Source organism: Oncorhynchus mykiss, chromosome 3 (genome assembly GCF_013265735.2).
Source record: "Oncorhynchus mykiss isolate Arlee chromosome 3, USDA_OmykA_1.1, whole genome shotgun sequence".
Lineage (NCBI taxonomy): Eukaryota > Metazoa > Chordata > Actinopteri > Salmoniformes > Salmonidae > Oncorhynchus > Oncorhynchus mykiss.
In genome coordinates this window covers 10,047,587-10,062,712 of record NC_048567.1, presented here as the reverse complement: position 1 = coordinate 10,062,712, position 15,126 = coordinate 10,047,587, and the positions used below count along the sequence as shown (strand labels likewise).

The 15,126-nt window shown below is 43.0% G+C and overlaps 2 protein-coding genes across 3 annotated transcripts; both read left to right on the top strand.

Moving 5' to 3' along the window:
* The first annotated feature begins 242 nt into the window (after positions 1–242).
* On the top strand, positions 243–9,178 carry tmc4 (transmembrane channel-like 4). The gene is made up of 16 exons (XM_021589457.2): positions 243–282; positions 615–780; positions 941–1,089; positions 3,158–3,313; positions 3,712–3,797; positions 4,881–5,026; positions 5,140–5,287; positions 5,431–5,589; positions 5,748–5,905; positions 6,263–6,383; positions 6,584–6,681; positions 6,781–6,964; positions 7,101–7,231; positions 7,473–7,628; positions 8,543–8,621; positions 8,742–9,178. Exons 1-16 carry the CDS (start codon positions 243–245, stop codon positions 8,850–8,852), a joined length of 2,088 nt encoding a protein of 695 aa, XP_021445132.2. The 3' UTR covers positions 8,853–9,178.
* A 166-nt stretch (positions 9,179–9,344) lies between these two features.
* Positions 9,345–15,078, top strand: LOC110508742 (leukocyte receptor cluster member 1 homolog). Of its 2 annotated transcripts, none has more exons than XM_021589511.2 (5): positions 9,345–9,734; positions 10,785–10,952; positions 11,218–11,397; positions 11,892–12,205; positions 14,140–15,078. In XM_021589511.2, exons 1-5 carry the CDS (start codon positions 9,681–9,683, stop codon positions 14,357–14,359), a joined length of 936 nt encoding a protein of 311 aa, XP_021445186.2. In that variant the 5' UTR covers positions 9,345–9,680; the 3' UTR covers positions 14,360–15,078. The 2 variants fall into 2 exon arrangements, with proteins under 2 accessions (XP_021445186.2, XP_021445193.2); XM_021589518.2 differs by having other exon boundaries at positions 9,345–10,100.
* The last annotated feature ends 48 nt before the right edge of the window (positions 15,079–15,126 follow it).

Genomic DNA, 15,126 nt, shown 5'->3' with positions numbered 1-15,126 from the left:
TGGAGTGTAACCTAACAGTCTACCAGGAGTGAATGGGTTAAACGTACAAGGAAGTATCTGTGGCGGAGAGGATTAATTGCATGGAGCAAAGTCTGAGGGGGAGTGATTCCTGGATTCTACCTTGTAAAAGAGCCCTGTATGCTGGATTAACTATGTATTAGCATTGAATTAGCAGTGAGATACAGAGGACTGGTTGTTTGATTGTAGTGTTTCTGAAGTGTTGGTGGAATCCTCTCTGTCTCATGGAGTTCAGTGAGCTACAAAGACCGAGCTCCACTATAGGTAAGCTGTGCGACAACTGTTTTGTAGGTGTGGTATGTTCTGTCTCCGGTACAGGTGTGCCTTTGTGTTCAGTGATTTGCTTCCTGGTCACTTAGGATAACTTGTTTTGTACTATACAAAAATATGCTATGACATGGTAAAGGGAGATTTTCCAAGAATGTATACTTTAAAACATGCTTGAATTATGTGTACCACACAAGTATAATGCACCAACAGACTGCAACTCTTCCAAAACTACAACCAATCAACTACACTGACTCTGGGCTTACTCAGGACATCACTCATAGTTTTTCTCTGTATATATATCTTTGTCCTCCTCTGCCCTCTCCAAGCCCAGCAGTTGGTGAGGTTACGGAGTAAGTCTGTAGTGTCCAATCAGAATGGCCCTCAGTTCAACTGGGGTTCTCCCCCCTCGGAGGGGGGAGAGGAGGGTGACTCGGGGCCCCCTAAGGACCTCAGAGAGCGGCCTATGACCATGCGCCTGAAGAGAGCGATACGGTATGGGACCTCAGTGGTCATAGTAGTTACTAGCGTCTCTGCCTCTGTGCAATTCCTTTGTTGTTGTCCTGAAGGTAGCAAACATACTATGCTCTCTCACTTCTCTCCTCTCCCAAAAAAACATACTCTTTCTCTTCCTCCCCCCTACTCTCCCTTCCAGGGAGGTGCAACAGATGCGTGTGCCTGTGGTGACTCGCTGGCAGTCGTGGAAAAGGAGCAAGGCCAAGTCCCTGAGCAGGTTCAGAACAGATGCAGGGGGAGTCATGTCCTACGTAGCTCTGTGGAGAAAAGCTCTGCATAAGATAGGAGGTGACAGATTCAATCACACTGTATCACTCAATCAAATCAGGCAATGGTTAATCAAATATCAACTACATACACATCTATATCCTGGGCTGTATGTACAGTTGATTTCGGAAGTTTACATACACTTAGGCTGAAGTCATTAAAACTCATTTTTCAACCACTCCACAAATTTCTTGTTAAACTATAGTTTTGGCAAGTCAGTTAGGACATCTACTTTGTGCATGACATAAGTAATTCTTACAACAATTGTTTACAGGCAGATTATTTCACTATCACAATTCCAGTGGGTCAGAGGTTTACATACACTAAGTTGACTGTGCCTTTAAACAGCTTGGAAAATTCCAGAAAATGATGGCATGGCTTTAGAAGCTTCTGATAGGCTAAATAACTTAATTTAAGTCAATTGGAGGTGTACCTGTGGATGTAGTTCAAGGCCTACCTTTGAACTCAGTGCCTCTGCTTGACATCATGGGAAAACCAAAAGAAATCAGCCAAGAACTCAGAAAGAAAATTGTAGACCTCCACAAGTCTGGTTTATCCTTGGGAGTAATTTCCAAACGCCTGAAGGTACCACGTTCATCTGTACAAACAATAGTACGCAAGTATAAACACCATGGGACCACGCAGCCGTCATACCGTTCAGGAAGGAGACGTGTTCTGTCTCCTAGAGATTAACGTACTTTGGTGCGAAAAGTGCAAATCAATCCCAGAACAAAAGCAAAGGACCTTGTGAAGATGTTGGAGGAAACAGGTACAAGGAAGAAGCCACTGCTCCAAAATCGCCATAAAAAAGCCAGACTACGGTTTGCAACTGCACATGTGGACCACGTCGTACTTTTTGGAGAAATGTCCTCTGGTCTGATGAAACAAAAATAAGACTGTTTGGCCATAATGACCATCGTTATGTTTGGAGGAAAAAGGGGGAGGCTTGCAAGCCGAAGAACACCATCCCAACCGAGAAGCACGGGGGTGGCAGCATCATGTTGTGGGGGTGCTTTGCTGCAGGAGGGTCTGGTGCACTTCACAAAATAGATGGCATCATGAGGTAGGAAAATGATGTGTATATATTGAAGCAACATCTTAAGACATCAGTCAGGAAGTTAAAGCTTGGCCGCAAAATGGGTCTTCCAAATGGACAATGACCCCAAGCATACTTCCAAAGTTTTGGCAAAATGGCTTAAGGACAACAAAGTAAATGTATTGGAGTGGCCATCACAAAGCCCTGACCTCAATCCCATAGAAAATGTGTGGGCAGAACTGAAAAAGCATGTGCGAGCAAGGAAGCCTACAAACCTGACTCAGTTACACCAGCTCTGTCAGGAGGAATGGGTCAAAATTCACCCAACCTATTGTGGGAAGCTTGTGGAAGGCTACCTGAAACGTTTGACCCAAGTTATACACTTTAAAGGCAATGCTATCAAATATTCATTGAGTGTATGTAAACTTCTGACCCACTGGGAATGTGATGAAAGAAATTAAATCTGAAATAAATCATTCTCTCTACTATTATTCTGACATTTCACTTTCTTAAAATAAAGTGATGATCCTACCTGACCTAAGACAGGGAATTTTTACTGGGATTAAAATGTCAGGAATTGTGAAAAACTAAGTTGAAATATATTTGGCTAAGGTGTATGTAAACTTCTGATTTCAACTGTATGTGACATATACAGAACTTAACTATATGCATTTGCACGCACAACAACCACACATATCGATGAAGTTTTCCCGAGGCTTTCAGCAATATCTAAAAGGCCTCAGTTCCACACATTTCTACTGCATTAGGCTAAATCAGGGTCACATAGTGTTTCTTGGTCGTCTTAAACAAACCTCTTTTGAAACTAAAATAGACACCTCATACACATGGTTATGGGCTTAAAACAAAGAAGACACCTGTACCATGTCACGTAGGAGTTGAAATGTATTACATTCTGACATTGCATCCCAATATATGTTATTTTTAATAAAAAAAAAAATAATAATAATAATAATAACATTCCAGGGCTACTGTTGTACTTTATTACGTTGCCTTCACATTCACAACATGGCCCTGTGACCCCTGTCTTTGCAGGACACTTTGGCGGTGGTGTCCAGTCCTACTTCATGTTCCTGCGCTTCCTGGTGGTGCTCAACTTCCTGTCGTTCTTGCTGATTGCTGGGTTCATCCTCATCCCCAGTATCGTGTTCAGATCCACCAGCACCAGAAACATGACAGTGGACAGCACTGGTAAGGCCAGCACTGGAGGATGCATTTTCAAACCAGGCCTATGATTGGTTAAAGGGTGATGGCATTAGAGTGACATTCACTATCTCTATTCCAGTCCAGTCTATTAACCTTATTCTGTGTGTCTCCAATATAAAACAATATCTTCTCACTGTTCCCTGTAGCAGTATCATAGCAACAGATCTGCCTTAGAGGATGGGCTTTTAATTCAATTGAGGGATTGAAACTGCAAATATTGCAGCAGTTGTTACTGGTATTCTCTCACGGGTTTGAGAATGGAGTCCCTAACAAAGTAGCAGATCATGGAACTGAGGTATTCGGTGGGAAACATGATCAAATGTGACCTTGGCTTATCTTCAAACAGCTGAGAATGTGTGTGTGTGTGTGTGTGTGTGTCTCAGGTCCAGAGGTGTGTAAGGTCTATGATCCAAATCTTCAAGGTCTGGTGGTGTTTTACCAGTACTTCCTGGACTTACTCTCTGGAACGGTGAGAAAACACAACATGTGTAATCTAGTCCTGTGTACCACTGGTTATAGATATACTGAATACAGCACAGAGAACAACACTTCTCTGAAGTTCAGTATGCAAAACCATGCAGCTCTGTTTTAAGAGGCCTTGGCCTTTCACACACTTTTGTCTGTCTGCACGTTCGTCTGTCTTTCTGCCTGTGTATGCTGGTGATTCTCTGATCCACCTCTACTAGACGACACCATTCTGTATACATCTGGCCCTTCTTTGGACAATGTGTTAACAAACCTTCAAACAAGCTTCAAAACCATACAACACTCCTTCCGTGGCCTCCAACTGCTTTTAAATGCTAGTAAAACTAAGTGCATGCTCTTCAACCGATTACTGCCCGCACCTGCCCGCCCGACTAGCATCGCTACTCTGGACGGTTCTGACCTAGAATATGTGGACAACTACAAATACCTAGGTGTCTGGTTAGACTGTAAACTCTCCTTCCAGACTCACATTAAGCAGCTCCAATCCTAAATTAAATCTAGAATCAGCTTCCTATTTCGCAACAAACGCCTCCTTCATTCATGCCGCCAAACATACCATCGTAAAACTGACTATCCTATCGATCCTTGACTTCGGCGATGTCATTTACAAAATAGCCTCCAACATTCTACTCAGCAAACTGGATGTAGTCTATCACAGTGCCATCTGTTTTATCACCAAAGCCCCATTTACTACCCACCACTGTGACCTGTATGCTCTTGTTGGCTGGCCCTCACTACATATCTGTCACCAAACCCACTGGCTCCTGGTCATCTATAAGTCTTTTCTAGGTAAAGCCCCGCCTTATCTCAGCTCACTGGTAACTCTGTGTTGTTGTTTTTGTCGCACTGCTTTGCTTTATCTTGGCCACAGTTCACAGTTGTAAATGAGAACTTGTTCTCAACTGGCCTATCTGTTTTAATAAAGGTGAAATAAAAAAAATAACGTACAGTCTGTCTGCTTGTGGGTTTGTGTCATTTTGTGAGTTTATGTCAAGTCTGGTACACTTCTAGTCTAGTAGGCTCCACTCTCACCACTTTCCACCCTCCACCTATCTCTCTCTCCCAGGGTTTCATGGAGTACTCCTACATGTTCTATGGTTACTATAACAACACCGTGGCAGAGAGCAGTGGCTTCCACTACAACCTGCCCCTGGCCTACCTCCTCACCTCCGTCTTCTACTTCGCCTTCTGTCTCATCTGCATCATCGCACGGTACCTTCTGGAATGCCCTACACTTCCATCTGCATAGAAATAAAATGGATAGAATGTACATTAAACCTAATGACTTACTTACCCCACCCCCCTCCGATTGGTCCCTTATACAGCATGGGGAGCGCACTTCGCGTTGCTGTGGCAACAGGCAGCGGTGCTGCCGGCAGTTATAGCAAGATGGTGTTCACTGGCTGGGACTACGGTTGCCAGGGAGACCGGGCCACCAAACTCAAACAGAAAAGCATCCACTACCAGCTACAGGTAGGAGCTCTGCCTCTTACTGCAGGGTACCTGAAGATGCACTCCTCTTTCCTCCCCTCTAATTTCTCTGTATGATCTCTCCCCTCTATTCCTCCCATCTCCACTCTCTCTCCCCTCCTCTATCTGTCTCCTCCCTCTGTCAGGTGGACCTGGAGGAGGAGAGGCTACAGAAAAAGGCTTTGTCTCTAACCTTAGGTCAGACAGTGGGTCTGTGTTCTCTACGCATCTTCCTCATGCTCATCTCCCTCGCCCTCATAGGAGGAGCTTTCTTTGGCATCTTCAAGGCTACTGTCTTCAGCCAGGTCAGTCAAAAACACAAGAAACAAAACAAAGTATTGATTGGATGTTTGGCCTTTCATCCTCTCCATGTCATATTGAGTCAATACAGGGAGGTGGATATCCTGGGGCTGTTTTAACCTTTTCTGGTTGACCTTTGCAACCCTTTCCCTGTGGTTCCTAGGTGCAGGTTGGAGCAGAGGGCATTCTGGGCCTGTTCTGGGTTTACCTTCCTTCCATCGTCATCACAACAGGAAACTTTGTTGTGCCCTTCATGTGTGACCAGATAGCCTTGTTTGAGAGATATTCTCCTAGTACCACCATCATCGTGGCACTGTTCAGGTGTGTGTGTGTGTGTGTGTGTGTGCAGCCTCTGCCGAATCCCTAGTTTGACATTTATTTTACGCCTGCTACGTTAGGTTAGTGTGTGGCCTGCTACGTTAGGTTAGTGTGTGGCCTGCTGCGTTAGGTTAGTGTGTGGCCTGCTACGTTAGGTTAGTGTGTGGCCTGCTACGTTAGGTTAGTGTGTGGCCTGCTACGTTAGGTTAGTGTGTGGCCTGCTACGTTAGGTTAGTGTGTGTGTGTGACCTTATCGCTTTGCTAGATCTTCACTCAACCAGTGTGTGTGCATGCATGTGTGTGTGCATGTCTCTGTGTGTGTGTGTGAATATTGCCTGTGTCCCTCCCTCCTGTGTTCAGGTCAGTGTTTCTGCGTATGATAAGTCTGGGAGTGCTGCTGTTTACTCTGTGGAGTCAGATCACCTGCTTTAAAGACAGTCCAAAATGTGAGCTCTGCCAGTACAACAACAAGGAATATCCGGTAACCACTCTCTTAATACAGCATGGTATCCTGGGTAGCAGTCAGGGTCTAATTTAGCAGATTGGTCTAGAAAAGGCTGAAAAGATGATATCTCCATCCAATTCTACCTACAGTACAGAACTGGTATCAACCATGTTGCATCATCTTCTATTTTCTTTACCACCCATGCTATGTCTGTCTGTCTTGCTGCTGCCACCCAGTGCTGGGAGACGCGTGTGGGACAGGAGATGTACAAACTGGCCTTGTTTGACTTCCTCATTACCATCGCCATGCTTATCCTGGTGGAGTTTCCACGCAGGTAGTGTACACTGTACACCCTACTGTGGTGTAACTCAATCTATGAGCTAGTCATCCTCTATCACATTTATTGATAATCTCTTCTTCCATACTGTGGCAGGTTGTTTGTGGACCACTACTCCTGTGTACTGACCCGGTGGGTAGGTCGTCAGGAGTTCTTGGTGCCTCCCAATGTGCTGGGTCTGGTCTACGGTCAGACAGTGGTGTGGACTGGAGCTCTGTTCTGCCCTCTGCTGCCTCTCATCAACACACTCAAGTTCTTCATCCTCTTCTACTGCAAGAAGGTCAGGCTGCTCTCCATACTGTACCAATAATGGAAATGTAATCAATTCATTTTCTGAAAGGTTTCTCAAGTTAACGTTTGGCCCCAGATCCGTTTCACTTCACTACACAATCACAATAACGCCCCCCCTCCTCCAGGTCACTCTGTTTTCTAACTGTCGCCCGGCGGTGAAGACGTTCCGCTCCACCACCTCCACCATCTTCTTCCTGGTGGTGTTGCTGTTCGGCTGGGGCCTCGCCCTCGTCGCCATGATCTACAGCCTGGCCCAGTGAGTGACTCTGCCTACGTCTGAAATGACACCCTATTCACTATATAGTGTACTACTTTTGACCATGGCCTATAGTCAAAAGTAGTGCCCTATATAGAGAATAGGGTGCCACTTCGGACGCAGCCTCTATCTCTACTGCAGCAGGAAGGAAGCCTGTTATACAGTGCAGGGATAGTAGTGGCAGATGGACCAGGTGTAGTAGTGGTGGTAGTTGGTGAGGGTGTTGATATGTCATCCTCAGGATCCATCCCTCTATGAGCTGTGGTCCATTCCGCTCTCTCACTATGATGTGGAGTATTGTTCCCAACACCTTCTACACTCTCTCCCTGACAACACAGGACTTCATCTTCTACATGGGCTCCCAGGCCTTCTCCATCCCTCTCTTCATCTTCTCCTGGTGAGTCACCTTGTCTTACTGATCTCTTCATTTTCTCCTGGGGAGTGATTTAGTCTTACAAGGAACCCAAACCGGCTGCGCGCGTGCACCATCGTGCACAAATGTATTTTGTCCCCCCACACCAAACGCGATCACGACACGCAGGTTAAAATATCAAAACAAACTCTGAACCAATTACATTCATTTGGGGACAGGTCGAAAAGCATTAAATATGTATGGCAATTTAGCTAGCTTGCACATGCTAGCTAATTTGTCCTATTTAGCTAGCTTGCTGTACATATTGTTATTTTACCTGAAATGGACAAGGTCCTCTACTCCGACAATTAATCCACACACAACGGTCAACTGAATCGCTTCTAGTCATCTCTCCTCCTTCCAGGCTTTTTCATCTTTGAACTTATATGGTGATTGGCATCTACACTTTCGTAGTATTACCACGACAACCGGCAAAACAGTTCGTCTTTCAATCACCCACGTGGGTATAACCAATGAGGAGATGGCACATGGGTACCTGCTTCTACAAACCAATGAGGAGATGGGAGAGACAGGAGGAGTTGCGATTGCAGCGCGATCTGCGTCAGAAATAGAAAGGACTTCTATTTTAGCCCTTGGCATCGCAGATGCTCGTTGGCGTGTGCAATAATTGAATAACATGGATTTCTACATTTATTTTGCAACGCAAGCAACATGTCCGGTCTGGTCAGCATGTTACTGATCCGATTGTCCATTGCAGGTACATGGGTCAGTGTGTTACTGTCTACCTTGTGTTTGATGATGTAATATTGTTTTGTAACTCAACAAATGGGAGGCCCATATCTGCATAGACTCATTTGGTCAGCATGGGTTATTTCCATGTGTTCAGATTCCTGTACATAACATTCTGACTGTGTTTGTGCTCTCCTCTGTCCTGATAGTGTGGTGCTGTGTTACGTAGCAGCTCTAGCCACAGTCTATGGGAAGAGTGTTGATCTGCTAAAGGCCCAGCTTAAACTGGTAAGTGATGGATGGGGAGAAGTCCTACATGATACAAAAACATATATGTTTGAAACAAAACCATGTCTATGGCCCATACTCAAGCTTAACCTTGTATAACAGTGTGTTTAACTCTAACAGGAGGGACGTGATAAGCAGTTCCTGGTCAAGCAGATTGAAGAGCTGAGTAGAGAGATGGGGGTTCCAACAAGGGACCAATTGGACACATTTGACACTGGTGCCGCAAACTGACTCAGACACCAGGCTCAAACCCACGGCCCATATCCCAGCCCAAGGCACTTTTTGTAGATTTTAAAGGCTTAGATAGGTTTTGCATGTGGCAATAGCACAAAGCAAATATCTACACCTTCACAAATCACTTTACAATTGTCACTCTCTAGTGTACAGATAGCTACGTTTGAGGCAAAGTTTTACTTATGATTGAGTGGTGGTTGTCTCACCTAGCTACGGTATCTTAAGATGAATGAACCAACTGTAAGTCAATGGATAAGAGCTTCTGCTAAATGACTTCCATGGGGCTAAGGGTTAATATATTAAAGATGTAGTTTGTTACCCCATTTCTCTCTCATATCTGTAACAGCAATTGCCGTGTATATTGCCTTTGCATTATCTTACTCACCTCTTGCCTAAATATCAGACTGTTACCGTGTTTATCCCATGGTTATTCAGTGTGAAAGAAGTCGCCCTAAAAAAGACGCAAGAGTCTCCAAGCCAGAATGTTGAATACAATTATATTTACACGTACCGGTTGTCCGTGCTGTTGGTCCTTTTGACAGTAGGAAGTGGAGATAAAATATCCACAGTAAAGTATTTTTTTACCTGACTTTTTGCGGCGACGGTAGATTCTGTCGCTTGTATTTTCAATCTCCCGAGACATTGTTGCACATTATGTAAACATTTGTCTACCGAAGCACGTTCCCTCGCAGTCCGCTGGGTATAATTTGTGGAACGTTCCAACAGGAATCTGTTACAAAAAGTTCGTAAATATCAAGGTTGCCAGCAAACAACGGATACAAAATTGTATAGTGGCAGAATAAAATACCGGGTAGGGAGTGGGCTATGTTTGTCCTCACTCTGGTAGCCTATGGACAAACATTAAGAATAAGCTACGTGGTGAGTTGATGCCTATTCGCCAGCTAGTTAAATAGGTGAATTTATCATGTTAGTTTGTATACAACATTATACTTAACGAAGTTTTTGGAACAGATTCCTGTTGGAACGTTCCACAAATTATACCCACCCATCAGCTAGAAGTGCTTGTGAAATTTGCCAGTTTATTGTGTGGGACAACGTTCGGTCTGTGATTCAGTTCAACTCGGCCGTTACTTACATATTGTGCACGTGTTTGTCATGTGAGAATTGTGTCAGTATTGAAAATACAAACGAATATACAGACCAGTTCAGTGTATTGAAAGTCAGGTTAACACTTCCCTGATGATATGTTGTTTGTTACTTCCCGACACAATCAGCGGACAACAGGTAAAGCAAGTTGAAATAAAGATTATTCAACATTGTGACTTGTAATGGGACTGTTCGGGAATGCTGAACCTACATGTTAGATACAAGAGTGTAAGTCTTTCACTCTCGGATTCCAAAATAGGCTACCTCTACCCCACCTTTACAACATTAAATGTTTATTTTTTTTAATTGATTTAAATATTGTTTACATATATTTTTTATGTTCTTCAGTTTAAAAAAATATCTATCTATCTATCTATCTATATCTATTAATATCTTGTGTATGTAGATGCTATTATTTCTGTCGTGCTACGTGCGCCCCCTGCTGACCCGTGAGAGAACTTCTACAAAATCGTTTTGTTACGTAGACGTAATGACGTAGAAATATTTTCGGGTGTATATATCCGGTTGTGGTTGAATAGCTTTTTGGTTGCTTGTTTACCTATCAGATGTGTTGAATATATTTTCTTTGGTTTTATGCAAATATTTTATTCATTCGATAACAGCTGTACAAAACCCAATGTCAGAATTACATCTCTGTGATTGAAATAGCTGTAAAAAAATATATATATAAATATATATATATTACAGGAAATAGGTTATTACGACTAGCTAACGTTAGCTAGCTAGCGAACTGACTGAATTGCAAACAACAGAAGTCAGGGCATGTTACGTTTTTGACACATTTTTGTTTAACTGTGCAAGCCCTGGTCAAAACAAACACTCGACTTCAGGAGAAAAATGAATATTCTACCTAAAAAGAGCTGGCATGTTCGCAACAAGGACAACGTCGCGCGCGTGCGCCGGGACGAGGCACAAGCCGCAGAGGAGGAGCGAGAGGTCCAACGCCGTGTGGAGCGAGCAGAGCAGGAGGTAACCATAGGAACGTTGCCCTCCCATCCCCAAATTGCAAATTGATACATTCCTCAAAGTTGATTTAGCATGGTCTGAAGTGACAACCAAACTTTGTTTGACACAGGAATGTTACGATGTATGACAGGCGCGATTTTGTTAAGAGAAGCGATGTATAAGAGGCATTGTTAAAATAGTATCAAGTCATAAAAGTGCATATAAATGTGTATATGTACTTCATTGTTGCCGTTGAATGTTATGTAGGTAAGTAACCTCTTTGCTGTAGGCACGAACAGAGCACCTGAGACAGAAGTCACGAGCTGCACTTCAACAGTCTGGAGGATGGAAGGATGAAGGAGGGGAGGGGAGTGGAGGAGTGGTGGAACACATCAATCTATTTCCTCTGGAGGAGTCGTCTGAGAAGAAAGGAAACGCAGAGTACCTCAAAGACCAGAAAGATGAAAAGGTGACCTTCCTGTCATTCTGTTATGCTTTTCAACCTTCACCTGTGTTGAAATCAAGTTTCTTTGTGCACATGGCTACTGGTTTTTGCATCCTGCTCTAGTAACAATGTTTACATTCTTGGGCTTGTTTCTCTCCACTTCAAAGCTTTTCTCTAGTGGATCTAGCCAGCCAATGACAGTGCCTGGTTTATTTAGTCCTGAGCCATTTCTAAACAGAGATCGGCCAATTCAGTTTAAGATTTTGAATGCAAATGGGTACCATTTTGGAAATTGAGAATGCATATCGGAATTTAAATATGCAGTGTTCGGTGCTAATATGGAAGATTTTTGAACAGATTTAATGGCCTGATGCTTTTCACATCAATGGAAGGATCAGAGAATGAGGTATTGAACTTTCCAAATAGTAATAGCTGGTCCTGATTCCTCCCATCACAGATCATTACTTTGAATGAGAATATTCTATTATTCTAATTTTATGGTGATTCTGTTGTTGTAGGAGCGTGAGGAGCGTGCTATTGGTCTGCTAGTGTCCCTAGGCCCCCAACCTGGGACAGAGGTAACTCCATGGTACATGAAAACAGGCCAGGAAGAAGAGAAAGGCGAAGAAAAGGAGAAAGAGAAAGACAACAAAGGAAAGAGACTGCCACTCAGTCAAGAGGAGAAGGAGAAGAGAGACAGACGACTGAAAGACATGCTGGACCCCTTGAAAGAGATGAAGAAAGCACTGGCGGTGAAGGATAGAAAAGAACATAAGAAGAAGAAGAAGGAGAAGAGGGATAGAGGGGAGAGGAGAAGCAGTGGTGGAGAAAGGTGAGAAGTTTGAATCTTTATCAAGACTAGGTGTCTTGTCTGTATGTCTGGGGGTGTTTTGTGTTTCTTTGATCAATCATAAGACCAATTAGCTTTGACCTAAAGGGGCAATAAGCAGTTGCTACATACATTTTTGGAATTCTAAATTAATGATGTGTACCAATTCATTCTTGACGAATATACAGTTGAAGTCGGAAGTTTACATACACTTAGGTTGGAGTCGTTAAAACTAGTTTTTTCAACCACTCCACAAATTTCTTGTTAACGAACTATAGTTTTGGCAAGTAATTTAGGAGAGCTAAGTAATTTTTCCAACAATTGTTTACAGACAGATTATTTCACTTATAATTCACTGTATTCCAGTGGGTCAAAAGTTTACATACACTAAGTTGACTGTGCCTTTAAACAGCTTGGAAAATTCCAGAAAATGACGGCATGGCTTTAGAAGCTTCTGATAGGCTAATTGACATAATTTGAGTCAATTGGAGGTGTACCTGTGGATGTATTTCAAGGCCTACCTTCAAACTCAGTGCCTCTTTGCTTGATAACAAGTGAACATTTTTAAAAATCAGCCAAGACCTCATTAAAAAAAAGTGTAGACCTCCACAAGTCTGGTTCATCCTTATCCACAGTAAAAAATGAGTCCTATATCGTCATAACCTGAAAGGCCGCTCAGTAAGGAAGATGCCACTGCTCCAAAACCGCCATAAAAAAGCCAGACTATGGTTAGCAACTGCACATGGGGACAAAGATCGTACTTTTTAGAGAAATATCCTCTGGTCTGTTGAAACAAAAATAGAACTGTTTGGCCATAATGACTATCGTTATGTTTGGAGGGGAAAAGGGGAGGATTGCAAGCCGAAGAACACCCATCCCAACTGTGAAGCACGGGGGTGGCAGCATCATGTTGTGGGGGTGCTTTTCTGCAGGAGAGACTGGTGCACTTCACAAATAGATGGCGTCATGAGGATGGAAAATTATGTGGATATATTGAAGCAACATCAAGACATCAGTCAGCAAATTAAAGCTTGGTCGCAAATGGGTCTTCCAAATGGAAAATGACCCCAAGCATACTTCCAAAGTTGTGGCAAAATGGCTTTAGGACAACAAAGTCAAGGTTTTGGAGTGGCCATCACAAAGCCCTGACCTCAATCGCATAGAACATTTGTGGGCAGAACTGAAAAAGCGTGTGCGAACAAGGAGGCCTACAAACCTGACTCAGTTACACCAGCTCTGTTAGGAGGAATGGGCCAAAATTCACCAAACTTATTTTGGGAAGTTTGTGGAAGGCTACCTGAAACTTTGGACCCAAGTTCAACAATTTAAAGGCAATGCTACCACATACTAATTGAGTGTATGTAAACTTCTGACCCACTGGGAATGTGATGAAAGAAATAAAAGCTGAAATAAATTATTCTCTCTACTATTATTCTGACATTTCACATTCTTAAAATAAAGTGGTGATCCTAACTGACCTAAGACAGGGAATTTTTACTAGGATTACATGTCAGGAATTGTGAAAAACTGAGTTTAAATGTATTTGGCTAAGGAGTATGTAAACTTCTGACTTCAACTGTAAGCTATAAATGCCTCATTAGCTTAGTTTAACTGTCATCCCGCATCAGAACTCTTTTACTCTGTTTATAAACCAACTATATGTGAACAAATACTATATTGCCCCAACTTTGTTAGAACTGTAATTTTGTGGATGGTCAGTCCTTGCATCCATAGCTCTATGAATTTTAGTGGTTACATTGCTTCAGCTTTTTACCGAAGCGGGTGGGGTGGCACTTTGTTATTGTTTCAACTCCACTTGGATGCATAACCAAGATACCAAGTACACTGAGCCAAGTGGATAAGTGCACAACCAAGTGTACTGAGCCTCTGGATAAACATGCATGGTTTATGGTAACCACCTCTTCTCTCTTTTCTAGCTCTATTGAAAGGTTGCGAGCGGAGCGACTGCAGAGAGAGGCAGAGGAGAAGAGGAGAACCCAGGCTCTGCTGGACCAGAAGAATGGAACAGGGAAAGAGAAGGAGCGACCAAGGGAGACAGAGGAGAGGGAAATGCCGTACAACAGTGCTTATTTCCCAGAGCTGGCCCGCAAGAGGCAGAGGAAAGACCGCAATGCCTGGAGAGATGGCATCTTTTGAAGTCATACATCATGCAGTCTCATTGTTTGGGCAACGGACAGAGCACACTGAGGCATTCAATATACATTTATTAGTATGTGAAAGACGCCGAAGACTTCGACAAGGACTAGAGTGCCTGGAAGGTTATTCAGTTGTATTGTTGTGAAATGTGAGGCAGTGCTTTTAGCTTATTCTTGCAGTAACATGGAGGAGTTATGCATGTAGGCATATACTGTAGGTGTTGAACTAGTGAACATGTGTACAAATATAGCTCAAAATGCTACATTGTTTACTTATAACATCTAGGCTATCCTGAGTATCCTAAGCAGACTTATTGATGATTGTTGTCATTGTCATTATTTCTAATGAGGTAGAAAAAGAAAGGAAACCAATCAAGAGATTTGGGACAGCTGAGTGTAGTGTTGGAGTCTGTCTGGCACCCTGCTCAAGTGTGAGACAATACAGAGATCATTTTGCTCCACAACACAAGACCACTGTTCAAGTTGGAGTGTGTTGGATGTTTTACTATTGATGGCAACATTGTGTCAATTCAAGTCTGTCAAGTCTATTTTGTTTCTGATAATAGCATGTGCCAATTTAGGAGGTGTGTGTGTGTACATGCATCTGTTCTATTTCACTATCTGATGTAGACAGAGTTTAGGGTGGTTGGCTCAACTATTATTGCACATTTTCCATTTCAATTAATTCAATAAAACTGTTAGGCCTGCCAAATAACAAAATCATGTGTTCTCCGTTATTTAGCTTATTTTATACATACCCCATATCCA

What these genes read in the sequence shown, in the direction of transcription:
- tmc4 (XM_021589457.2), top strand. Translation starts at nt 243, where the DNA reads ATGGAGTTCAGTGAGCTACAAAGACCGAGCTCCACTATAG. An exon ending in CGCCTGAAGAGAGCGATACG is followed by an intron (nt 781 to 940) that starts GTATGGGACCTC and finishes TCTCCCTTCCAG; the next exon opens with GGAGGTGCAACAGATGCGTG. An exon ending in TCCTCTTCTACTGCAAGAAG is followed by an intron (nt 6,965 to 7,100) that starts GTCAGGCTGCTC and finishes CCCCTCCTCCAG; the next exon opens with GTCACTCTGTTTTCTAACTG.
- LOC110508742 (XM_021589511.2), top strand. Translation starts at nt 9,681, where the DNA reads ATGTTTGTCCTCACTCTGGTAGCCTATGGACAAACATTAAGAATAAGC. An exon ending in CATTAAGAATAAGCTACGTG is followed by an intron (nt 9,735 to 10,784) that starts GTGAGTTGATGC and finishes TAACTGTGCAAG; the next exon opens with CCCTGGTCAAAACAAACACT. An exon ending in AAGACCAGAAAGATGAAAAG is followed by an intron (nt 11,398 to 11,891) that starts GTGACCTTCCTG and finishes CTGTTGTTGTAG; the next exon opens with GAGCGTGAGGAGCGTGCTAT.